The 26,570-nt window shown below is 39.8% G+C and overlaps 1 protein-coding gene across 3 annotated transcripts in view; it reads left to right on the top strand.

Annotated features, from left to right (window-relative positions):
* Nucleotides 1-19,924, top strand: part of tmem260 (transmembrane protein 260) — a 30,877-nt gene extending 10,953 nt beyond the window's left edge. For all 3 annotated transcript variants that reach the window (XM_005797780.2, XM_023353167.1, XM_023353166.1), the window contains 13 exons: nucleotides 7,425-7,602; nucleotides 7,705-7,818; nucleotides 7,903-8,082; nucleotides 8,204-8,244; nucleotides 9,812-9,898; nucleotides 11,932-12,040; nucleotides 12,188-12,360; nucleotides 13,863-14,034; nucleotides 15,362-15,501; nucleotides 16,048-16,224; nucleotides 18,465-18,518; nucleotides 18,770-18,854; nucleotides 19,532-19,924. In XM_005797780.2, the coding sequence (XP_005797837.1) occupies nucleotides 7,425-7,602; nucleotides 7,705-7,818; nucleotides 7,903-8,082; nucleotides 8,204-8,244; nucleotides 9,812-9,898; nucleotides 11,932-12,040; nucleotides 12,188-12,360; nucleotides 13,863-14,034; nucleotides 15,362-15,501; nucleotides 16,048-16,224; nucleotides 18,465-18,518; nucleotides 18,770-18,854; nucleotides 19,532-19,792 (1,771 nt within the window). In that variant the 3' untranslated portion in view covers nucleotides 19,793-19,924. The remainder of the gene's footprint in view (nucleotides 1-7,424; nucleotides 7,603-7,704; nucleotides 7,819-7,902; nucleotides 8,083-8,203; nucleotides 8,245-9,811; nucleotides 9,899-11,931; nucleotides 12,041-12,187; nucleotides 12,361-13,862; nucleotides 14,035-15,361; nucleotides 15,502-16,047; nucleotides 16,225-18,464; nucleotides 18,519-18,769; nucleotides 18,855-19,531) is intronic.
* Nucleotides 19,925-26,570: the final 6,646 nt, after the last annotated feature.

The following is a 26,570-nucleotide window of genomic DNA, read 5'->3' on the forward strand; positions in this document are numbered from 1 at the left end:
ATGATGCTTCCCTGAACGGGTTAGAAGAGGTCAATGGGCTAAACCAAACATGTTAATGACATTTTATGTACAAAGTCATTCTTGATGATGAGATTTTACTGTTATTTTGAGCTCTTTTCAGAATGAGTTGTTTTAGGGCCTTTTGTCACTTTTAATCCAAATAAGTGGTTTCTGCCTTAAGTCAACATTTACACTCGCATGTGAAAATGGCTGCAAACAGATGCTCAATAATACAACAGTACATCTTTGAAAAGCAGAAGTAGAGCTTCCTGCACAACCAACAAGAATTCAGCAAGTTGTTTCTGAATAGTAACTCAACAATAAAACACTTGTCTTTTCCAGCAGCCATTGTACAGCACATACAGCAATAAAACCATCTGACCAAATGTGCTGGAGCTCAGCTGGGGTTGCTAGGTAACTGCTCAGTGACCATCATATGTGACAAATTTTTTCCAATCTATTATTCTATGTTAATTAAATTAATTTGTCACATCACCCCACATATTAAAACCTCAATAACATATATTTATGCAAACATTTTTTTAAATCTTTTTGTATAAATTGAAGTGTCAAAAATACAATTATTGGTTTATAGTAATATAAAAAATATCTTCCAAAACGACTCAGGAGTTAAAATCTACAAATACAGGACAGTTTCCTTTCTAGAAGCTTCTTGCAGCTTTTTGCTTCCTTCCTATACTGGAAATAGCTAAACGTTTGTGTTTTAGAGGGAACAACTTTTACACAAAAAAGTTGTTTCCTCAGTAACAACTTCTACACAAAAGAGCGCTGTGGAACCTGTTCATATGGTACATTCACTGTCTGAAAAAAAGCCTGGATCTTTAGCTTTCAACCAGGTGATCGCTGATCTGGGTTGGCAGAGCACAACCCCTGCTGATTCCAGTCACTGTGCATTTCCAGAACCCCCCTGCCCCTCAAGCCCTCTGGACCCTTTTGTTTTCTGTTGTATCTCATGTGTCATATTGTAGTCCAACAGACCTCCTCTGCTCTCCCCATCCTCAGCATGACCAATGGTTCCCCCAGGACTTATCCTCTAATACAGTTAAACAGATGTCTAATGAAGATGTTATTTCCTCATTACTGGCTACGGCGTGAGGATAGAGCTGAGGGGTGGCGGAGAGGAGGGCTAGATAGGCAGCAGAATACAGTAGCGGTTTAATATTCCTTTCGCCCGTGGGCCTGAGATTGTGTCTGTCTCGGACGTCAATATTACATTCCTCGCCCACCACAGGCTGCCTTAATAAGGCACCAGGCACAGAGACAGATCAGACTCGGCAATTACAATTCACCCAGAATTAGTTAATGGAATCTATACAGCAACATTTATATATTGCTGGTGTGTGCCTAATGACTTTGTTGGAAAAAGCAGCAATAGAAATGGTATTCAGGGAATTGCATAAACAGGAGGGTTTCTCTAAATTGTTTTTTTTTTTTTTATTCCCATAATTTTTGTGTGTGGGGTGGAGATTAAGATGGCATTCTGGGAGAAATTGTCATGTCAGTGGCTGTATTGTTTGTGGAGAATTGTGGTGATTAATTTTACATGCACTTGTAGCTCAGGGGCGCTCTCCTGGAAGGAGCCCGGGACCCTCGTTTATCCTTCAGCCTTACATTTGCACACAGGATGGAAGAAGGAATGCAGGGATTGGCTCCAGGATCTATGATTGGTGAAAAATGTGTTAAAAAACAGATTGAATTGGCAAAAATATTTATATTGTTAGGTTAATTTTACATATTTATATATTCATGTTCAATATATTGTATTTAAGTACTGCAGAAAAAAAATCCTTTGTTATTTCAGTAATATATCAGTGATCTGTTATCTGTGAGGAAATATTTTAAATCTACATCAAAAGTCAGGGTTTAAGTTTAGTTAAATAACAGATCTGCAAACAACTTCTTGCTGTCCTAAAGGAACACACAGTAAGTATCAATGAGAGCAACAAAAATATGAGTAAAATAATATTATAATTAAATCATAGATAAAAGGTGAAATTAAATTAAAGGCACATTACTATGGATAAATAAATATGCAAGTATAATATCAAAAACAGCTCATATCACCAGCCATTGTAAAGTAGTTTTTTAAGGTAGGTGGACGACAAACCTATAAATGCCATCAAGAAAATAATCTGTTTTATTTTCATTGAGGTTCAGCATTTATATTTAGTCCCTGATTTAACAGCTTTGTACAATAGAGTGTCTTCTTATTTGTTTGCTATCCACTAAGCAATAAGAAGAGATGTTATACAATATACATAATAAAGATTAACTCTAGAGACAGCATATACAAAAGAGAACAAAAGCTGGGCTAACATGGAACCTTGAGGAACTCCATAATGTAATTGAACTACTGTTGAAGAGTACTGATACAGGTGGCAATTAACCAGTTAGCAGTTAAAGGTAAACCTCTAAAAAACACTCTGTAAATACTCAGCTGCTGTTGAAACACGTTTCCCATCTAGAAGTATATATTATCTTTTGTGTCATCTCTCACTTGAAGTAGAGATAAATATTATGGTAAATGTTTAAATTTTAAATTTCTAAAACCAAAAAGTAAATGTAATAAAATTTTAAAAATGTGTGGACCATGTCTTTGAGTATAAGTTCCACTTTATTTATGTTTTTCTTCTGACAATAACTCAAATTGTTCAAAAGAAATAAATGAAAATAAATGAATTAAGAACTCACTATAGTTCTCCTTAAAAGAAGTATGAGTTCTTTTTAGAAGACTCAATATATACAGTATGTAGCTACTCATTGTTAATAAGAGTGTATAATGGTGTTATATACATGTACCAGTTCATCATTCAATAATGACAAACTGACACTTTGCAGTATTTGGTTTAGCCCTGCCTTTGATTTCCTGACATACATTATCATTTAAATGTTTGTCTATCTTGCTTGGCTTTGAAACTTCAAAGCAGTACATCACACACTTACCCTTCATATAATAGCTGCTAAGTACCCTGGCTGGGGTCCTGGCCAGAGGGGAGCCCCGGGGTGTGTGAGCGAGGGCCAGCTGGAAACCTCGGCCTCAGCCTGAGCTGGCCACCTCCTCTCCGGGGCTTTCTACCCTCTTCAGGAATGTGTGATTCCTTTCCAGCGCTGCCACTACTCAGTTAGAGAGCAGCGCAGCTCTGATCCACAGTAGCACAGCTGTGGTATTGTCTGCTCCCCTGGGTGGTGTGCGACAGCGGCTTGCTTGGCCAGCTCCATTGTAAATCCTCATTCACTACAGAGTGCTGGTGTAGGCTTTTTGTGTGCTGTTATTTAGCCGACGATTGATGCTGGCGCCCGTCCGCCCGATGTTGTAGAACGGAGTGAGTAAACATGCAGGTTTCATTTGGTTCTTCAAGGTGATTATTCAGAGATTTTCTTGAATCCTTGAGGGGAAGAAAAAAGTCTATATTTTTTTGCAATGCTTTTGTTTCGTTTAAAGTGTAATTTATAACACTTCATTTTTTTTAATTGAATCCTTTCATTTAGGTTTTTTAAACTTAGCAAAATATCTAATTCTATTTTTGATGACAGTCAAATTTATCACTGAAAAATTTATGTATTTCAGTTTGGGAAGCCAGTTTTGTGATCTATAGATTCATTACACATAGTAATGAGTGTTCAAGTGTTGATGTTAATTTTGATGATCACAATGTATTGCTAATGAGAAAAAAAATCTCATAAATTTACAATATTACATAAGGCCAATAAAAAATATCTATAATTCAAAAATATGTTCTGGTCTCCTCAATCATGGAAAATACTGCTGGCTTGACAGAGGGTAAGTTACAAAAGGTAACTGCTGTTCTTACATTTCTAGAGCCAAGTATGTTGATGGAAAGTTTAGTGGAAGAAAATCCATGATAGAAAAAATTGCACCAGCAACAGAGATTGAGGCTCCCTCAAACTGGCTGCTTATAACCTTGCTATCTAGTTAGCTTTTTTTTATTTTTATTTTTTTAATTTTTGCATCTATGTTGGGTAGGTTTAAATTTATTGACTGTCTGCTGGACAACATTTGTCTTCTCCACTGGCTTACTTCTTGCCAACCTATACAATGTTATGTGCATTCTGTGCAAAAAAAGCTGGGCACTACTACAATGTAAAATATGCAATTTTCTCTTGTACATTTCAGTCGTGAAACAGGTGTTAAATGTTTTTCATATTAGTCTTTAAAAGGTCTTTAAAAGCCTTAAATATGAGTTGATGAATCCTGCAGAAACCCTGTTTTTTTGTCTTGGTTTTATGCAATATTCACATCAAAATAACAGAAATAAACACTTAAAATATATCTCTCATTAGGCTTTGAATTTATTTGCTGTATGAGTTTCTCTTTTGAATTAAATTACTTACATAAAAGAATGTTTTGGTGATATTTGGTTTTATTAAGATTTTCCTGTATCCGGTGTTCAGTTAATTACCCAAATGATGTAGACATTTTATAGTGGGCCGGCGCAGCTGATAGAATAGTCTCATTGTTGACTGTTGTCACTTTCCTGCTGAGTCTCAACCAGCCCATTGTCACCGAGCAGCAGCCTGCTCTGCACCGACTGCTGATAACAGGGAACACGGCCATGCTCATGTCAGGATGTGTCCTGTTCATACCCAGAAGACCCGGGAGGACCCAGCCAGCAGGAGTGAGCTGTGGAAATGCCCAGGAGGCTGACTGGGACCCAGGTGGTCCTGCTCACACAGACGGGTCATTTACAAGCTGCTCTGTACTCACATCACTGCACTCCTAATGACTGACAAGATCCACCAGAGAGATTTGTTGGGCATTTAAGAGAAGAAAGAAGGTGAAAACAGGACTGAGTGTGATGGAAAATGTGGCCATCAGACGAACTTCAGAAGCAGGGGCAGACTTTGTTTAATAGCCACATTGCTGGACCCCCCATGACTACCCAGCACCCTGTGCTATACCCCTAAACCAGCCCCCACCCCCGCTAAGTCCATGAGCTGTGGGTTAATTGTCATGCAGTGAGGTAAAATTATGGGTGCGGGAGGTCTCTGCACCTCAACAAAAGTCCCCGTCTGCTCCCCTCCCTCGCGCTGCCACCCTTCTTCATCCTTCCTGCAAGTTACAACTAATTCCTGGAGCGGTGCAGCGAGAAAGACGCTGCTATCTCTTATTAAGACCCACGACTCGACACCCCATCCCCCCTTTTAAGTGCACACACTCTCACATATACTGTACAGTCTCATTCAGAGAACACAGAGGGAAAATAGTAGAGGGTGGGTGAGAAAATGGGAAGTAGTCAGCAAGCTGGAGTTTTTTTCCCTACCCTTCTCTCGCTCTCCCTTTCCTTTTTTCCCTGATTTGCCGTGCTTTCCTCAGAAAGCTCCATTGTTCCCCTAGCCTAAGTCTCATCAGGCCTTTTGTGACTGACTATCACAGCGGCAGGCAGAGAGCTGGAAATGTATAAATGGTATCATGCCTTGTGATTAATGGCGGTGCTTATGAGTCAGGTCTGATAACGGGCCTGCTCTCTACTCAATTTCAGATACCGTTAATGGAATCTGTCTTCTGCGATTGTAATGTGAGAGCGCCTAATTTGCTATGGAGCTTGAAGCTGTCACCGGCAAGGGATTGTGGGGTCATAAGGGACCTGGCAGCCGTTTGGCCTGCAGCTTGTATCTGCGGTGCTGAATAGAGCAGCTCTCTGCCTGTCAGTTAGCTGATAGGCTGATGAGGACTCTAAGCCACTCCACACAATAGTGGAAAGGGCCATACTGCCTGACTTCCCTAATTGTCGAGCCTGTTCATATTTCAGAGCCAGCATGCTGGGGACTGGGCTGCTTTTTTTCTTTCCTTTCTTTCCCTTCTCTCGTCATGAACTTTTTTTCTTTCCTTTTCCTGTATTTCATCCTACATCCCGCACGCTGTCTCCCCCCTTTAATGCACACTTTTCTGCACTATTTTGTCCCCTTAATTTCTCCCCCCTCTCTCTGTCTCTCATAGTAGTAAGTGTTGGGTCTTAGCATATGACAGATTATCCCAAGTTTGCTTCAATTACTGCAGAGGAGATGGGAACGGCACAGGAGAGGAGGAAAGGGAAAACTTTTGTGCGTACATTATATTTAAGAAGCGGAGGATAAAGTGCTATCTCCACCACGGTGGTTTCTCTGTTTGAGATCAACCGGCTGCTGGAAACGAAGTTCTGATGAATTACCTCATTTCACAGCGAGTGTGTGTGTGTGTGTGTTTTTTTGAAGGTCTGGTCCGAGAAGCAAAAATTGGGCAGAAGGAAGATTATCGCTGGTTCCTAAATTAGTCTGAAAGAAGTAGGAGCTTATTTTACCGGAAAATTTGTATGCAGTTTAAAGTTGCTGACTTTGTTGTTTTTATTTTACTTTTTTACACAGTGGTTCAACATAACTTAAATCTGTAGGAAATTAAACTAAAGTAGGGCTACACGGCCAATTTTTCCTGGTTAAATTGTGTAAAATCAGATTTTTTAAAAACCTTCTGTTAAAGCATCAAACCTAAAAACTCCCTCCTTTTCAACCTATGACTGCATCAACCAGCAGCATGTACTTCAGTCCGCTTTTTTGACTTTAAAATTAGAGATGTGTATTTTGATGCATAAATCTAGATAATCTTATAATGTCTTCATTTTCTGTTGTGTTTGAAAGATGACACCCAGTAGAATGGTAATTAGCCAAAAAAGCCCAATGGCTGCAACTCTATTATAAAGATGTGTAGCTTGTAGAATTGTCTAATAATGATATCTTTAATAGATATTTTAGTTTGTGAGGATAAAATATTTTTCACAAAGGTATGATGAAACATATTTATATTTATATTAAAGAAAACTTTTGTCATAAAAATATCTCAAATTATTTCTACTCATTTTGTACAAATAATCTGTCACTTTTTTAGAGATTGCCACTTTCAATAACATCCTAAGTATTCTTAACTAGCTGACAACACTGTTTTGTAATCCTGCTTATTATTGTGTTTTCTATTATAAATCTTCACAGAAGATCCTGTTTAGTGTTTTTCTATGAGTCGGTGTGTTTTAATATACCAGTATTCTGACAACTCTTACAAGTGCAAAATGTTCTTCATAACTGTCATTTATGCACTAAGAAACCATCTGGTGTTCTTTTTCTGCTTATTGAACACACCACACCTATATCTGCCACTCACGTTCTTCAGTGAAGTATTTGTTACTGAGGGAAGAAAGTTTGAGGTGTTCAAAATAATGTCAAGGGAAGCAACAAGACGTGAGTTCCTCCTAATATAGATAATGATCGTAAAACAAAAAAACTTTTAATCCTGTTAATCACAGTTCTGCCTAAAATTGGTCAAAGCCTTACAAAATCCAAGATCAAAAATTAGCCAAGAAACTCTCATATGTGCATGTCTAAAAAATTAATTAAAGGCCCTTCTTCGTTGTTAGGTTGACAGGTCCTGGACCCGGTGCGGTCCTGGCTGGAGGACTGTTCGCTGTGTCCAGGCTCAGCTGGCAGTGGTCGATGGTGGCAGAAGTCTTCACCCTCAACAACCTTTTCGTCGGCGCGCTCTTCTTCTTGACGGCCAGCTTCCACTGTGCTGAAAACTCCTGGCAGAGGAGGAAGGTAGTCCTATCAAACTCATCCTTACTAATCTGTCATCTTCCTTTTCTTTAGGTGTTAGATGTTAAACTGACATTGGTGAAATGTTGCGATTGTTTCTTTCAGATTGCGCATTGGGGCGCATTTTGCTGCGGCCTGGGGCTGTGCAATCAACACACTCTGGTCCTGTATGTGCTGATCATCATTCCCTGGGTCCTTTACCGACTCTTTACTCTAAAGGTAAAACTACTCTTACATACATACAGTAAACAAACAATATTTGTGAATACTTCAAAAATAGTATTCATTTTCCAATTTAAACAGGAGCTGTCTTTTTTGGGCCTCGTATCTCTGGGATTTTGTTTCATCGCTGGTTTTTTCCCGTACATCTACCTACCCATCTCATCCTACCTCAACAGCGCCCGCTGGAGCTGGGGGGACCAAACTACCGTTTCCGGTTTGCTGACTCATCTACTGAGGGCAGAGTATGGGACATTTAGTCTTGTACGTGCTGGTTTTTGGATCTGCACATCATGTTTTACAAAAGAAACTTCTTGTTGTTGTTGTAGTATCTGGATATTTTTGCCCTTTATGGTTTTTATCTATACTTTTCTGTGTTTTATAGGCAAACACAGAGACCTCTGTGAGTCTGAGCTCAATGCTGCAGTGAGTTTATCAACGTTACCCTAATTATCAAGTATCTTAGTATGTAATTGATGTGATTTTTACTTTTATTTCCAGCATGTTAATGTTCCTACTAAACAGTACTTACTACAAAATGGGAACCCTGTCTTCTCCTTGAATTTTCAATGTTCAAATTAGTTGAGACTCTAGTGTACACACATCCACACTGATTTTGGAACAAATAAACTCTTAGAATACAGCCAAAGCTACAGTCAAGTGGTTTGGTTCAAACTCTGACCTTATTGCAGTAGAGAATATGTTTACTTTATGTTGGTTTATCACATAAAATCCCAATAATATGTCACTTGTAATAGTAAAGTGACAAAAAGTGACACAGATCAATGCCAATGAAAGTTTTTACAAGTTATTTCAAGTTCATGTATAGATATTTTATAATCACAGTCATTGTAGAAAATTGTTATGCTTAAAATTCACATTTTGCATCGTTCTATATATACACATGGCTAAATGTTTATTAACATTTTTCTGGTTCATGTGCAGAGTCTGTGTGAATTTGACTTGTGTTTGTAAGATGGAGCAAAAGAGAAACTGTAAAAAGTGTTGGCTTTGATCTCAGACACACTGAGAGCACATTTAGTTTCTGAAGATGGAGGACGCAGCCACTCAATGCTTTATGGTTATGGTGGTTTACTCAGGTTTAACTGCAGACACGCCAATCTTCCGAGAGAGAGCCAAGAGTCCCTTCTTCCTTCGCCGCTCAGTCTGGCAGCTTTTGTTCTTCCTGTTCCACTCTCTCCCATCAAAGAGCTGAACCTGCTTACGGGGCCAAAAACGCTGTGTTCTGTTTCTCTTGCAGTTTGAACTGATCACTCAGCTCTGGTGGTGAACCGTGACAAGCTGTGATGACAAACACTGCAGCAGAGCTGGAGAAATTTTATTTTTTTTCCCCCTACCAATAAATATCCTCTTTTTGCTCTTCGCCACCGGTACAGTCTTCCCTCTGCTGCTATTTTTCTTCAACTGATGGGACATGAGAGGGTGTGTGGGGGGGTTGCATGTTCATCTTAGGACCCCCCCCATCACCAGACCCCCCTCTGCCTGCCACCCACCCTTTCCCATCACCCCTGCTGCTTGATGGACATGCACACCTTCAATATGGGGGAAAGAGACGAACATGACAGGCATGTCGCTGCGGAGACGTAAACCCGCCGGAGACGTTGACACACACTCACACAGACACACTCACCACCACATCACACACAGCGTTCATTGGGAGATATAGAGACTCAATAAGCTGTCAAATAGAGATGGGTATTAAGGAAGAGGCAGGGAACTATCTCTCTGCACTGAGCAAGCGCTTTGTGAATGACAGGCGCTGTGAGGAGAGGACAGGGTTGCCGGGGACGGATGACACAGTCATTCGTATCTGTCAATCCGATTGAAAGAGGAAGCACACAGTCCAGGGAGTTTGTTTTCACATGGTTTGATAATTGCTGTCCTTGACTTTAGTATCATGAAGGGTAATTGAGCTTGTCTTTGGTGTCCATCATATGCTACATATCCGTATGTGTGTGTTCTGTGTGTGCAGGGCCCAGCTGGACCACTGCCTGGCGGATCTCTCTCCTCCTGTTTTGGTTCTGGCAGGAATATGCCTTCTCTTCTCCTTGTGGGACAGGTAGAATGAGCAAAATGGCAGCACACAACACACAACGCTCAGCAGCCACTTCTCAATGAAAAAAAATATAATCCCCTGCAGTGAAAGATGGCTAACAAAACCACTGACAAAACGCTGATCCTGAAAAAGGAGAACACAAAACGGGGCTGAGGCACCTCGCTGTCAGGCTGTCATGACGCTCCTCATTCAGATTGAGAGGGGTTGATATTTATTTAGGATTTTCAAATGTGTCTGTGTGGCAGTAAGTCACCGTGTGTGTGGGGGCGTGGGGTGTGTGTGTGTGTGTGTGTGTATGTGTGGGTCGTTGGGATCCAGTAATTTATTACAGTGGTGGCTTTGCTGGGGTCTGTGGGGTGGTACTGATAAAAGCCTGGTGCTGCCCTGGAGCTCTGCAGGGTACCAGCCGTTCTCAGCTTCCCCCTGAGGTGCACTTTAATAAATCACACACACACAAACTCATGAAGAAGACCAAGGTCAACCTTCGGAGTGCCAAAGGGGAAGCATTGCAAATTTTAGTTTGTACTGTCTTACGCACCAAAAGTCGTTTTGCAAATAATTGTTTTTTTTAACTCTGTATAGATATAAGGAAATTATGATTAAAGATTATGATTAAGTATTATGTATTCTCCTGGATCATAGTACCATTTTATAGCACAGTCAAGTAACTATGTTTCCTTCAGTTGTTATAAAATGCTATACAGTATGCATAAAATATGACTTAAAAGAAATTTGATTTTGTAATTTAATGCCTTATAAACCCCTGCTCTTTCAGGAGCGTTACACTGAGACGTAGCTCATATAATTTGCAGATGCACAGTTCTTGGCAGGTATTTGCTAATTGCTGCTGGCTAGTCTCAAGGATCTGAGTGGGGATGTGGTGGGAGAGAACTGCTCTCTGAGGTGGAAGCTTCGAAACTGCACCTCTGAGGAGGAGCTGTGTCTCAAAGGCGGTGCAAGGTCCGCTCAGGTGTTTGGCACAGCTGAATGGTTGCCATAGGAGATTAAAGGATTTCTCAAACAGACATGAGAGAATCAAGGCAACTCTCCAAGTATGTTTTTGATGAGGGAATAGCATTATAACATGGTGCAAAGCTAAAAAAAGTAAATTTTGCATAATACTGCCCCTTTAAAAGTAGTTTCATGTATAAAACACCATCAACATCTAGTTACTGGGGAGCATGGTCTTACTGAGAAGATTCTTTTCAGGTTCAGATAATGACTTGTTTTTGCCATGAGAGCAACATGTTTGTTTTTTTTAGTAATCTAAGTATATTTTACAGCTTTGTGATTCAGAGGCTGGCAGCAGCTCTTTATGACTCATTAGGAAATCAATCATGCACCTCTCAGGTTGCAAGTAGCTTGTTAGTACTAATAGTCATTCAACATATTTTCAAAAATATTTTTGTTTTTAATGAAGAAATATTATGATAGATAGACATGATATTGAATAGTATATTCAGTAGTTCAGCGGATTTCACTAAGATGAGCAACAAGTTGTGGATACCTGTGAAGTGGAAGTAAAAAATATGCATTATTTTTACCTATTATTATTGGGTTTTTTTGTTTGTTTTTTTTACAAACAAACCTCGGCTCCATTCACAAGATTTTTGCAACCTTTAAGAGGTTTTATTTTCTTTCGTCTTTTTAAATTGATGTGTCTGTTGTGTTCTTTGGTTTTTAAAATGCTGTTTGTTCAAAATTGTTTTTAACAAACCTCTCAGCTCTGTTTACTTATGAAATCAATTGGATTTTATTCAGAAATGTAACAAAAAAACATCTTTTCAGATTTTCATTTTTAAATACTTTTAAACCATTATTTAAACCACAACCATTGTTACTCCATGTCAAAATGATGCATGTTTTGTGTTGGCTTGTCTGATAAAATCAGAGTAGAATACATTCAGGCTGCTGGTCATATTAAGGCAGAATGAGGGGGAAACGAAATAGTTTTGCATTATAGCTGAATATTGATTGATTGGAAATAAAAGCAGATGATATACTTGACTCTATGATTTGTGTTATTTCCTGTTTAGGACCTGCTGCTCAGTTTCCTGGCTGTTGACTGCAATGCTGCTTGTCTACTCTCTGTTTTTTGCATGGAGAGCTAACCTGGACATTAGCAGACCGTTACTGCTTGGAGTGGTATGCAACAACACGTCTCTCTTCAACATCCAATTTGAAAGATATCAGCTGCCTAAAGTGTTTTGCTGCAGCACTATAAATAAATGTAATGTTATTGTTATGAGTAGATTTGATGCATATTTTACGTGTGTGTTTGACTTCCTGCAGGTGGAGCGTTTTTGGCTCCAGAGCGATGCTGCAGTTTGTGTTCTGGCCGGCCTCGGTTTGAGCCATGCTCACAGTAAGATGGAGAGGTGGCTGGGACACGGGGGGCTGTGGAAGACCATCGGCTGGGTCTTCGTTTTAGCTCTGCTGGGACAAATGGGACGCACCAACCACAGGTGAACATTTATCATTGACTTATGAGACAAACAAACATGTACCAGTGCCATCTTCTAATGATAAAGCGGGGTAATATTTATTTTATTGGATGTGAAATAACAGACTTTAATCCTGATAAAACATTAAGCGATTAAATTTGTTGCCTTTCAGTTAAAGAGGGCAAGAATAAAAGTAAAGTCAGCATTCGAAGCTTCCTTTCAGAGTTTGCTGTTTGGCATCATTTCTGTCCTGTAGATTCGTTGTTAAACTCTCCTATTTTGTTGGGACTCAAACTCCAGTTCAGCTTTGTAACATTCAAGTTTGCAGACAATTACAGAACCAATTTTACAACAGCTAAGATTCTGATCACAGTGGACATAATTATTATAGCTGCATTGTATTGCACTTCCACAGGCTATTAGTAATTCCAAGCTGTAATTGTGTTTTAGCGGCAAGCTTTTTTAATTCTGCACAATCTTTGAGCATTTATCTGTCAGTTAAACAGTGCTCCTGCTGCAGAAGTTACTCTGGAACCAAACAAATACATCGCCTTGAAAAAGGGTTTATTTCCCCATAATTCTTTCAGTTTTAATCAAGTTGTAACAACTAACTTTCTAAATAAATATATTTTACTGCGATTTCATATGCTAGATCAACACAAAGTAGAGCATCATTGAGAAGTGGAGATAAAGTCACACATGAATTAAACTCTGAAAAGGGCTTAAAAGGGGGGTTAAACATATTTATCCAGCCTGCTTCAATGAAATACACCTAAGTAAAATCTAGTATAAGATGAAATTAAAAAGAAAATAAAAAACATGATATTTATCGATGTGCTCCATCATTCCGGACTGAGGCTGATCATAAAAAAGAATAATCTAGATGTGCAGAGCCAATAGAAACTTACCCTGAAAGACTTGTAGCTCTAATTGCAGCTAAAATGGTTGTAGAAGACAAATCTGTAAAATGTGAAAAACTTCAAAGTTTTAGCCTTCTGCTTTTTAAAGTTCAGACAGAATAAAAACTCCCTTTTTATTTCTGTCTAAAATCCCTACCCAGGTGCATGTTTTTCCTGAGTCAACCTGATTTGTTTCTCCTGCACTTCATCCCACAGGTCTGAACTCTACATGTCAGGTTTTCCCTCTGTGGCTGTTGGTAAAGGCTAAAGAGAGACTCGGTTAGCATGCAGATTCCACTCGCAGGGCTCAGTCTGAGATGTTAGCTGTCCGAGAAGGCAGATTACACCAGCGCAGCTCCGCAGTATGCCAGACAGCCATCACTGAGCAGCTTTGATCAAGCAGGAGAGCATGGCCTGTGCTGTCAAACCGATCACACCTGTCTCTCTACAATTAGATAGGCAGTCAGAGTGCTGTTTGAAGGAAAAGGGTGGAGGGGAAAAACCAACGACTTCCCCTTAGAGCACCCAGAAAGTATACATGCAAACATGTACACATCAGTATACATAACACAGATCTCTGAGGCTGCACTTGTTTGTGAATTGAATGCATGATAATTATTTCAGGGAGTGTGACCAGAGCAGGAACGATGTGGTGGAGCGGTTCGGCAGGGAGCTGCTGGCCTCCTTCCCAAAAGACTCACTCATCCTGACCAGAGGAGACCTGCCAGGAAACTCTCTGCGCTACCTGCACTACTGCCAGGACATCCGGCCTGATATCCGCCTGGTCGACCAGGAGGTCAGGACCTCCATGTCTGCTGCCTCTATTAGCTATCCAACTGTTCTCCTTACGGTTCTGATAACAGTATAAATCAAAAAGTCAGTGCAGATCATTTTTAATTATTTATGCATTAATTTCAGTTACACAAACCAAATAGATTTTAAGTTTTCCCTGAAGTATGTAAATAAGGACCGTTTCTTATTTAATTGTACATATGCAAGAGAGGATTTTATGAAATCTTGTAGGATGAATGTATAGCAGCACAAAAATGTAATTTTTTAAAATTAATTTTTTTTTTTTAAATTAATTAATTATTATTATTATTAATTTTTTTTTTACTTTTTTCAAGTAAAAATTATTTTTGGTTGCTAAAATGTCTTCCTAGACATGAGCATAGATTTAAATGTGCCTGTGTTTAAACATCCATACAGATTTTACTAACATTTTTGATAACCATAAAGAAATTGAGATGCATCTATTAACTGGCTATTAATCAAAAAATATATCTTTTTTGAAAAACTCTGATGCTTGAATTGATGGTCAGTCAATAAATATCCAATCTTTGTCCTGATCAGTGAACCCACCACACAACATGGTTACCAGGTCGCACTGAGGAAAAACACTTTTCACTGTAATTATTGAACAAAGCAGGTTAAATGAAGTCATAGGAAGTACAGCAGATTTAAGAAGCTTCTAAAGGAATGGATGTGTTGATTAGTTATTCAGGATACTACAACTGAAAACAGGAAGCTAATCATATTTCAGCCAAGTTACTCTGTTTCATCTTTTTAAAGAGTCAAAGTGTGTCTGTGGTGGAACATGCTGAATTAGGAAATGCTGGCAGTCTTTTGGAAACCTCTCTGTTGAGTTAAGGGTTCACTAAATACAAGGAAAATGGGCAGGGATTGCTGATAGCAACTGCTCAATAGAAAGCTCTAATCATGTTGTATGTGTTTTGAAATATAACTAAAATCCTTATTACGGTAATTTGGTTTTATTTATATTGAGAGATCTCTTCAATTGTCACCTGGAGGACTTTTCTGAATTTGCAGACTTTCTGTACTTTCAGTGGTGGAGACAGACAGACAGACAGACAGACATGCAATTTTGGGAAGCTTTGATTGAGAAATCATTACATTAAAATTTATTGTTCTGATAATTAAATTTTCTAATTACCCAGAAAGTATCGAACAAGTATATTTGATGTTATTTATAGTGGAAATCATCCACAAAATCTCTTGATTGGTGCATCTCTATAAATAAACAACACTTTGGTAATCTTTTTCTTTTGTTGCTACTTAATCAAAGGTTTTCACAAAGATTTGTTGATCTTTCTTGTTGCTAGATGATGACATATTCTTGGTATGTGACCAAGCTGGGGGAGCATCTTCCTGGGGTACATTTTCCTGGCCGAAGGTGGGACCCGGTCCAATCTGAAGAAAAGGACACCTTTAGTCTCGAGCGGTTCCTGTCCCACAATACACAGTGAGTCTCTGAGAGAATAGGGAAGAGCTGAACAGCTAAATAGCGAGATGTTAAATTGAGCGACTGAACTGGGAGGGTAACAATGGTCTGAATGAACAAGTGGGTGATCTAACAAGGGAGAGATCAGTGGGGACGGTCCACTCAGCCATGAGTGCAGGGAGAAGATAAGCCCACAGAACTGTTAAGGCTGGAAAAGAGTTTGATGAATTACAAAAGTCAACTAATCAACTGGCTTTGGTTAAAGGATCTCTGCTGGACTCAATGCTGCTCCCTGTTCTTATGTCTCCTCCCCCAGGAGGATCTAAACCCCTAAAACTGTTTTGTGCCTGGTTAATACCAAGCCCACCAGGGGGCAGTGTTTGCCAGGCCAACAATATTCTCCCTCTGTGGGGTAATACTGACCTCTGGGATTAACCCCCAGGGTTGGTGAGCAGCACAGGGATAAAGTGAGGCCACAAGGTGCTGGGATGTGAAGAAATGCTTGCATGTATATTGTCTCTCAACATAAGTCACCTGTTTTTCCTCAATCCCTCCTCACTGTTATAGGAGGGATGTGTTTGCCTGCATCGGCCTGACTGATGGAGATCCCAGCTGGGAACGTAGCTTCTCTCGTTGGCCTTTGGGTGTGTGTGACTACCTGGTTCCGCTTCAGAGGCAGTTTCACCCAGAACGCTGGGCCGAGCGCACCCGCCGCCTCTATAACTGGAGTGAGCCACACAACAGGTGACCACTAACAACAGAAAACCATGTTTATGACCACAAAGTTTGTTCTAATGGTACCACAGTTTCACTGCATCACTGTATTTACACAAAAAAGTCAGACATACTTGTATGACATGATCTAATTGCTTTTATTTGAAACAAAAAGCAATAGCTATCTCCACTGCTGCTAAATTAATTTAACATGTTGAATATTAGTTACAGCAAAGTTGTCTGTTACTCTCAAACTAAAGCAAAAATACCTGCCTGATTCCATCTCAATAAATCTGATCATCAACAAATGATATTACTTATTATTTATTATTTATTCAGTAAATAAGTTTAAAAAAGTGAAACCCATGCATAGAAACATTACACAAAGAGTCATATATTTTAAGCATTTATTTCTATAAAATTTGATGGCTTACAGCTTTTGAAAACCCCAAATTCTCAGAAACAACATTTCTCAGGAGCTTATAATATTATAAAGCCAATAAAAAACATCTATTTTATGACATAAATGTCATAGCACGTCTTACCCCATAACTGGAAATACTGCTGGCCATTGTCAAGCATTCACCACCGTCCTCCAGAAGCCTCTAAAAGTCATTGCATTAACTGCTATATCCAAGCAATTAATGGAAAGTTGAGTGGAAGGAAAAAGTGTGCATTAATAAAAGGGTATCTGCACCCTTGAGAGGATTGTGAAATAAACCCAATATAAGTGTTGGGGAAGTTTCACAAAGTCTAAGACCATCACACACAGACGTATCGGAGACTAAAGCTACATCATCCGTACCTGCTTTAGTGACCATAACATCGCTGTGATTGATAGGACAGGAAACTGACCTGACCCAAACCAAGCAGTGAATCTGTGGAAGATGAGAGACACCAGAACCCAACAATGGAGAGGACCTGGAGGTCGTAGGCCACAGATGCAATAATTCATGTAAAAGGAGCTCCAACCACATTCTAAACATATTGGCTGTATAGTTTTCAATGATCCAAGATTTCTGTATTAAAATATTTTTATTGATTATTTTCTGAGACATTTAATTTTAGGTTTCCATTAGTTGAAAGGCATAATATTATAAATGAATAGAAATGACTGCTTAAAATATGTCAATCTGTCTAATGAATCCATAACATGTTGAATTTGGTAAAAATAATGAAACCCTCTTTCAGCCATCTGATCAGTAGTGCACAGCAACAGGAGGGGGAGGGTAACACTGAATCACTCAATTCCTCATTTCCACTAAGCGGTACGGCACAGATAGGTGTGGCTTGATTCATTTTTTATTTAGGAGAGCGAGTCCAGCTGGTGGTGGACTGGGCAGGCGGTGTTTAACCCAAACGCCTCCACCCGAACCGTACCACACCGTTGTCCCACAGACTCAGGAATGCTGCATTACAGGTCAGTTTTACAATGGACACGGACAAAATACGTACCGAACAGCACCGACCTGTGCCGTACCACTCAGTGGAAACGAGGCATGTGTTTGAAAACTGGCAGGAATGGCAAAATGAAAAGTTTTTCAGTTTTGAAATCTTTTTATGCCATAAAGCCACTCAGTACCTGTGTCAGAGATGCTTAGGGGCTTAAATATTAGCAAAGTGTAGTTTTTGCAGGGCTGCTGCTGACAAAAAAAGACAAATCTTTAGAAATAAATCCGCTTGCTACTTTTTCTCTCTGTGGTCTCCCTTCTTCAGACTCATGCAGGGTTTCCTCACATTGACTTCGTTCGGCGCTCTCCATGCTGCGATCCTCCTCTTTGTGAATGCAACCAGTGCAAGACATTAGGCCCTCAGCCATTTGAAATGAGACTGAAGATGAAAAATAATGAGTTCCTTATTGCATTTTGTCAATAACTGTGTCAAAACTGGAATTAGTCAAAGCTCCATATTCTGTTGCTGTTGCCAGCAGCCCTTCTTTCACTCACATATCCACGGCTGAATACTGTGACATTATTTCCCGCGCCCTCACGACAAGCGTGTCCGCAGATGCCCACAAGCCAAATATTAGCCGAGAGACCTTACTGCTAAAATATTCTTTTGAAAAAGAGGTCAAGCGTCTGCACACGGGAAAGCGAAGAAAGATGTGGTTTAACCCCATGTCTAATGTGTTAGCTGGTATTGTTGCTCAGTCATTTCATGTTGATGCATTCTTAAAACCTGCAACATTATCATTTATCGCTACAGGAATTGTGCATAAACTTTTGCCTGGAGCTGTTTTAAATAAACTATATCTGCTTGACTTTGAACAGTTTTCCTCCTGCGTCCTGGGAGCGCGTTGCTAACGAGGAGATGTGGCAAGCGAGGTATGTTTAAACATTTCACACAATATATGGACGTCTCAGTATAGTGCAAATAAAAAGCTGCGTCACGATGCATGCTATGTCCCGACGACATCTCCATAAACCAGTCTTGTGCGGTAGAGCATCTACATGTACATTCTGTTCGGTGGCTGCATCTACATAAATCACTCCATCGTAGTGGTGCGTTTGAGAGCGTGGATCTGCATGACTCATCCATCCAGCACTTAGCCCTGAGCCGCCGTGCTTTGTTTCAGGATGAAGACGGCTTTCTTTCTGTTTGACCTGGCAGAGAGGACGCAGGGAGAGGGGAAAGCGCGTCTCTTTGAGCTGTCTTACACTGTGAGTCTGACCTTATTCAGGGTGCCTGAGATCCTTGAAAATGCTTGAATTTCATTTAGGTGCTTTCAAGGTTTGGACAGTTTTGTAATGAAGTGCAGCCTAATGTTTGATTAAAACCCTAAATTTAGAAAACATTACTTTCAATTGAAACCAAATATTTTCATACATCTAATAAAAATAATTTTTTTTTTGCGCTGTTTGAAGTTAGATCAAACTAAACTTTTCTTGTTTTAGCTTATTTAGTTACCAAAATTATTTCTATTTACCAAACAACAAAAAAAAACCTTTATTTTTGAATATTTAATAGAGAGTTACAGATCTGTGTAATTGAAATAAAGGTTAACTTGTATTTTATACCTTAAAGACAGTTATTGAAATTTGTGTTTTGCTCTTGGACCAGTCAGGTGTAAAGGTGTATACATCAAATTTAGTTACATTTTAATTTACCTTATCCTTGCTGCAGAATACCATCACAAAGCATTACTTGTCACAGTAATAAATGAAATATAGTAGTCTTTCTTTTAGCTCATTTGTGTTATTTTAATCTTCAAAGTGTGGTGCTGGAAATGTTTGAGAACTTACCTTGAAAGTGCTTGAATTTTACTGTGTACAAACTCTGCTTATTAAACATGCGTCTAATGCGTCACTAGTTTCACACACCTCTTTGTTGTTTGCAGCTGTATAAAGAAATTGTTGAGGCCCAATCAGATTACCCTCCAAACTGGGACAAGAACCTGGCTCTGGCATGTGAGAGGCTGCTCCGCTCAGCCCAACGGGGCTCCAGTCCAGACCACCTGCTGACCTGCAGCGTTCAACACTTTAGTCTCTACCTGGAGAAAGAGCCCACCGATCCCCAGGCGGCGGTCATACGCTCAGCCGTTTCCCACCTGCTCAAGGAGAGAGACAGACTGCGCCAGAGCCGGAAACAAACTCTATGATGGAGTCCTGGAAAACCCTCATGGAGCTGAGATGCCAAGAGCTTGCTCCAAACTTGATGAAAGTGCACTGCTGTGGGAATTATCATGTATTTTTACATTAAATGTTTAATTTTGTGACTTTATGTTGAGTTTTTCAAATTTGTTCTTTAGCAAAAATAAAAGAAGAATAAACAAGGTTTAGTGTTATTTGCATAATTATCAAAGTTGATGCAAACCTTGCAAAACCATTCATATCTCATGTGGTTTTCACATTGCAACCACAAACTAGATATTTTATTGAAATGTGGCAGATAAACAAAGTGTTGCAAAATTGTGAATTAGAAGATAAATGATAACATGGTTTTCAAAATCTCTTAGGAATTATCTGAAAATGTGTTGTGCATTTGTACTCAGTTACCTCCATCTAGTCTGACAACTCCCTGTCCTTGCTGAAGAAAAGTATCCTCATAGCATGACACTGCCACTACCTTGTTTCACCACAAATACAGAAGGTTCAGTGTCACATGCATTGTTAGTTTTAGATGTGAATGAGAGTTAATCATATAGCAACCACATTTCACATACATTCATACACATATACACAGATCGATGGGTATCAAAAATTGGAACAGATTAATTTTGAACAGAAGTTTATAGGTGGCAAAATTCCCCAGAAATTAAAAAAAAACTGGATTAAGACCAGTCAACCTTTTGAAGCAAATTATGAAGAAGAGCAGGGTGGCTCAAGACTTTTGCAAGGTGTGTTAAATCTGAGTCAATGTGATGCAGATCAAATGGCTAAATTTCTCCTTCATGCTACCATTTGAGTCAGAAATGCACTCTAGAGAAATTCTGATAGATCATTTCTTGCCTTTTTAAACATAACGTTTGCATACAAACTCACAGCCACATTTCCTACAAAGTATCATCTGTCCAAAAGAGAAAAGGAGCTGGACTTGAAGAAGCCTTTCTGACCTCAATCAATGCCTGAACCCATTCTGTTGTCTTTTTTTCCCCCTCTCTGCTGTTCTGCTCTCAGAGCTTTTAACGTGCAGATTATATTGCCCCGGCTTCTGCTCTAGTTTTCTTTTTCTCACATTAGGATGCCAAGGCCGAGATTGAGGGAAACCCAATTTAAGGGGCAGAAATGGGGGATTAAAACGGTTGTTTAATCTAGGGCAGACTTACACCGTGCCATGCCATGCAGTGTTCAGTACACATTACAAGCCATACACACACCCCTCTCTATCCCTCCATCGGTTTGTCTTCGATGGTCCTTTAAATGTTTAAAACTAATGGATTCAATAAGTGTTTTTTTTTTTTCCTCTTTTCCTTCCTAACAGGGGGGCTTTAATCCCTTCTGGATTTAAATGAAATATGAAATGTCACAATGCCAAAGACCCTTTTAGAGGTGTGTTTCTGTGTGCATGTGTGTTGATTTTTCCGTGTACACGCTTAAATCTGCACTCAAGCTGTTTTAGCTGCCAGGGAGGCACGTAAACAAATTTGATAAACAGATTGGTATAATGAAAAGCAGTATGTTTTGATCATTAGAGAGGTGCACTCATGCTAACTCCAGGGACATGCATCAACAGTGTGATAGGCTGCTCTCCACTTTTATTAAAGCCAACACACAGACAGAGAGAGGATTGAAAACAAACTAAATTTGTAAATTTTTCAAGACTCTTTTTAGAGATGTGCTAAATAACGAGTCTGTTTCCAAAGTCTAGTTTTTGTAAAGCTTTGACCGTCTGGTGTAGGTTTAACCCGACTCTGATCTCTGTATAAGAACTGCAATGTAAGAAGCACAACATTTGCTTTCCTGCCATGAGTCACTAATTGTTTATCTTGGGACCAGAGGCGACATCACGTCACAGCGTGAAAGCAGTTGCTGTACAGCAGGGGTCTTGCTATTATTTTAAAATAAAGACAAACGATTACAGGCTTCACATTTTAAAACATGCACATATAAAAGTAGACACCACAGAAGAAACATCAGTATATCTGCCATATTATGAATGGCAGGACAAGTTTGGTTGAAAACTGTTTTTTCTAATAGAAATAAAAATCAACAATCAGCTAGTTTTGATGACTTACTTTTATTTACATTAAGGTAGTCCGCTGTCCTTCATGTTGTACACAGGATTCTGCTTGAGCACATTGATTCATATGATAGCATTACATCCTCAACCTGCTAAATGCTGCAGAAACCAGTTAGCCACTCGTTCATTTACGTCAGGGCAATTTCAAGTGGTATATTTCTTGACCTGGAGGAGGCTGGGGAAATAAAAACGGAATTACAAAAAACTTCCTGGACAGGATGAGAACCCGCAACCATCTTGCTTCAAGGCAGCAGCTACAGCACAGTGCAGTCCAACTGCATTTAGTTAATCTATTTTTGTTCAAAACAGTAACATGGTGTGGAAACTCTCTAATCTTGGTTTCCAGTTGTCAGTTATTTAATGAAAAGCTATTTGCATGTACTATTATTCACATAAATATGACAAATAAATTTTATTTATGTCAAAAAGAAAATGACAATATGATATGAGTGTTTTCATACTAAATCTAATTTTCAGATTTAATATTTTTCCCCTTTCCTTTCTTAGGAAGAATTACAAATCATAAAAAATATTTACAAAAAATGTGTTTTACTTAAATCATCCATTCTGGGAGTTGACTTGAATTCAAAGCCCCGCTCAAATCAGCCTGACATCACTCAAGCCCAGCAAATATTTTGGTGAAAATAATTTTAGATTTTAGATTTTTTCACTTTTAAGCATTCTAACACTAAAAATTGATCATATTGAGAGAATATACTGTAGAAGCATGATTGCATGACTTCTGATGTGATCTACAGATCCATCTCCTCAGTTTACGTTTAATGTTTGTGTTCTTGGTCAGCACTGCATTTTTTTCTCCAGCTGTTCGAGATACAACTGGAAAGCGATGGACAGCGAGTACGAGAGTGGTTTTCTCAAGATGTAATCTGCCGTTTCTGCTTGCAGGTCAGTTTAGTGTCTGTCAATGATTGGATGATGACATTAGACATGCTGTTGCATGAATAGTTTTGCTCCTTCAAAGATGAAAATGTTTGAATAAAGATACACTTTTTATGTACTCTTTATTGTCTTTAAAAAGGAGCAGATTTGACACTAGAAGAAAATGAAAGTGTGAAATTATAATTTTCTGCTTCGCTCTGTTCCTGTCCACCTTCCCTGCCCCTCTTCTCCTCTCACCCGTCCGTTCCTCCCTTCTCCCCCCTGTTTCCGAGAGTCAGTTGCCCACCCTAAATCAGCAAGCTGCCGAGGATTGTGGGAACCCGTGGAATCGCCGTGACCAGGGATGCAGGCAGGGAGCCACAGCAATGCTGGAATGTGGGGCGTCTGAAGAGATAAGAGCTGCGAGCCCGAGCCAAGGAGTGAACAGGGATGCAGCAGGCAGGGTAGAGAGAGGTGGTGGTGGTGGGGGGTTGGCATGGCAGAGTGAGGAGGGTGAGACGGAAACAGGGGCGGCTGCATGTCTGTGAATGGGGAGGCAGAAACACAACACCGTAAACAACCAGAGTGCAAGATGGAGTGAAACGAAGAAAGAGGGGAGTGAGGGGGGGGGCACACTGGAGATGGGAAGCCAGCCTTATTCCTCTTTGCATTTCATTTACATCCTTGGCCGTATCGACCAATCGGATTGGGAGCAAAGCCCAGGGCTTAGGAGGGGAATAAAAAGACAAAATGCCTTTGCTGCTCTCATCCCTCCCTGATAATACCCCTTCTGTTTTTCTTTTTCCTTTTCTCTCGTCTATAAGTAGATACTGTCCGAAATGCCAGCAGAAAAGCGACACCTCCGCTTGCTGTGTATCTCAGATAGACCGAGCGGGAGCAGGGGCTGAAAAGACAGCTTTAGCGACTGGGCCTATCTCCACTCCTCTCCCTGGCTGGGCTGGATCGAAGCTCGGAGTGGAGAGAGGCGGAGGGCCGGGTGTGTTGGTTAGTGTTTGGGAAAAGAATAGAGGGTGTGAGAGGCATGATATACTAAGCTGGCAACAGATTTCACAGAATCTTACACTCTGAAAAACTTTGCCTCAAGATCCCTTTTCTAAGCATGAGAAACCTGTTTCAAGGATGTTTACCAGGTTCCACCCATCTTTGTGAAGGTTGCAAATTACTTCTGCTGAACTTTACATATTTTTAGCTAAAGGTTGCTTGGTGGTATTCTACTCTTTCTCACAAAATTGCAGGATTTTCCAAAACCTATTGGTTTCTTTGAATGGAATGTTTTCTTTCTCAACTTATCAATGTGTATTGGCTAGAAATAGGCTTATTAACATCAGCCTGTGTTGTCCTGATTGACTTGTCTCAAGTTTCAGTTTGCTGTCACTCTCCAGTTACATGCTCTTGTTTGTGTTGTGGATGGTCTTTGTATACCAGGCTCGGTATGTGTTCAGGTTTATTTGAACAGGTGTTTGCACATCTCTCCATTGTGTATCTGCTTGTGTTTGGGTTACTTTGGGCCTGTCAAGTGTTCTTTCTGTATTTAAGTGGTTATGCTAATGTTCAACAGCTCACACCTTTGCATAGCTCCCTGTAGAGGTAGTTAAAGGGAATCAAGGACTCCCGGTCTACATCCTCTTTCCAAAAGTACCTCTTGCTCCATAAGATTGGACGGAGAGCCTCTGTTAATACCAGTTTTTTGTTTTGGTTTTGCCACAAATTCCCAATTGAATTTAGATCTGGAGCATTCTGAACACATACTGGGCTTTACAGCATTGGCTGTAAGTGAATCTTTGGTTCAGACTCTTTTGCAGCTTTTAGCATGTCTTCTCCCAGAATTATCCTGCCTTTTACTCCCTCTATCCCCACATCTTTCTGGTTCTTCATTCTACTTCCACCTGGTTACTGGAAAAAAAATCATCTTAAGAAAGGTTTGATCCCCTTAACTATCATCCCACTAAACAAACTCCAGTGACAATCATCCATTTCCTTGTGTTTTCCCTTCTCTACAACCTTAGCTCTGACTTGTCTGCTTTATCCTTTCATTCCACTTTGCAACTGTTTCCTGCTTTATGTTGTTTTATTATATGATATTATATAAAATATGCTAAATAGGGAAATTAACAGCACTATTGGTATATCTTTATGGTGTATCTCTGTGGAAAACCTTTCAGATATGGACACAGTTTGTTGCTTACCTGCACCAGACGCTTGTAAGTGATAAGGTCACCTTAGGACCCCTCTACCTTCACAGCCTCCTCCTCCTCAGCCCACACAACCTCTCCCCTACAGTAAATCAAACCAAACAACAGAGGCTGATGTCTGAAGGATTAGAGGTCAGGGGTTTGGGAATGCCACATCCAGTTTTTTTTCCAGGATCAATCTTCAAGTGCTTGGTAATCTCTGGCCGCCGGCCTCGCATACCTCCAGTGGTCTTCCTCACTGGGAGATGGCATTGCCAAGTGGGTTCTCCTGCTGGGTAAGAGGAGCTGATTTGAGGGAGAGGTGTGAGGCGCTAAGAGAGGAGTACAATATATCCTTTATCCTCAACCAGATGTGTGCAAATGCATGTCAACCACAACATTTTAGTCTGGAGTTCCTCCCCGCATATGTACTGTGTTGTGTACTTTCAGCGCGCATGCATAAAGTTTGTTTAATCTGCCAATTTTGAAATGTGAAATAACTTTGACTTCTTCATGGCAAACCGAATATTATCCGCAAGTTCCCGCTGTTATCTTGTGTACACACATTTGTTTATTTGATACAGCCCCTCTCCGCTACAGCACTTTTGTATATCAAAGACAGCGGTGCGGAGCGTAATTGAAAATGGCTACCGTGGAGAAAGGTCTCTCTCTGCTTTGACTGAAAGGGGTGGAAAAAAACTCATTCTCTGCTCCCTTCTTAGATCGATTTAAATAATTGAGGAGTAAACTGACAAATTAGACACCTTTATGGAAACCCTTGGGGTCTCTCCGGGGTCTTCCACTTTTCCCAGTACAAGAGAGCGCCACTAGGCATGGGATAATATCTTGTGTGCTTTGAGAAGGGAGGGGTGATGTACTCCACTGGGCCAGGAGGGGTTTCGCCAATCAAGCGGGCCACACTTCCTCCCCCAGGTTCTAATTTTGTGCCACATTAAAGAGCTCGGCCTCCATTTAGGACACAGAGAGACATTTTCATAATTTGCCGGGTGTCTCGGCTAGCTCGAGGTGCCTCTTCCCTCCTTTTCTCACTCTGTATCTGAATGGTGGGCCTGAGGAGCAAGAGGGGGAAATTCATTCGTCTCCTTTCAACCAACCAGCATCAGTTCTGCATAATGTTGCTGCTAGGTGTGTGCACAAGCAAATATTTATCTCTTTATTAGCTCCCCATTAGACCTGAAAATTATATGCTATGTGAAACCAACACTGCGTGTTGTCATCTACGGAGCTACTAGAAGTCAAGTGTTGTTGAACCATCAGGATTAATTCGATTATCAATAATTAACAGTTAGTTGTGTTTTTGCAGAGGGAGAAAATATTTAACACTTCAACTTTAGCAACTAAATTGATCCATATAAATGAATGAATCCAAACAAATGAATCCATATATCAATGTACATAAAATATAGCACAATAGTGTGGGAATATTTGAACATACCTACTGAAATTTATTACACGCTTTTTAATGAAAACTACAAGATCTCTGCCATGTGGAGAAGCTAGTAGCATGATGTTTAAATAGATTATGTTCCCTTGAATGTAACATAAAAATATATTTTTATTTAGATACAATTCAAATTGGACATGACTGTAAATACAAAAAAAAAT

This window comes from Xiphophorus maculatus, chromosome 19 (genome assembly GCF_002775205.1).
Source record: "Xiphophorus maculatus strain JP 163 A chromosome 19, X_maculatus-5.0-male, whole genome shotgun sequence".
NCBI lineage: Eukaryota > Metazoa > Chordata > Actinopteri > Cyprinodontiformes > Poeciliidae > Xiphophorus > Xiphophorus maculatus.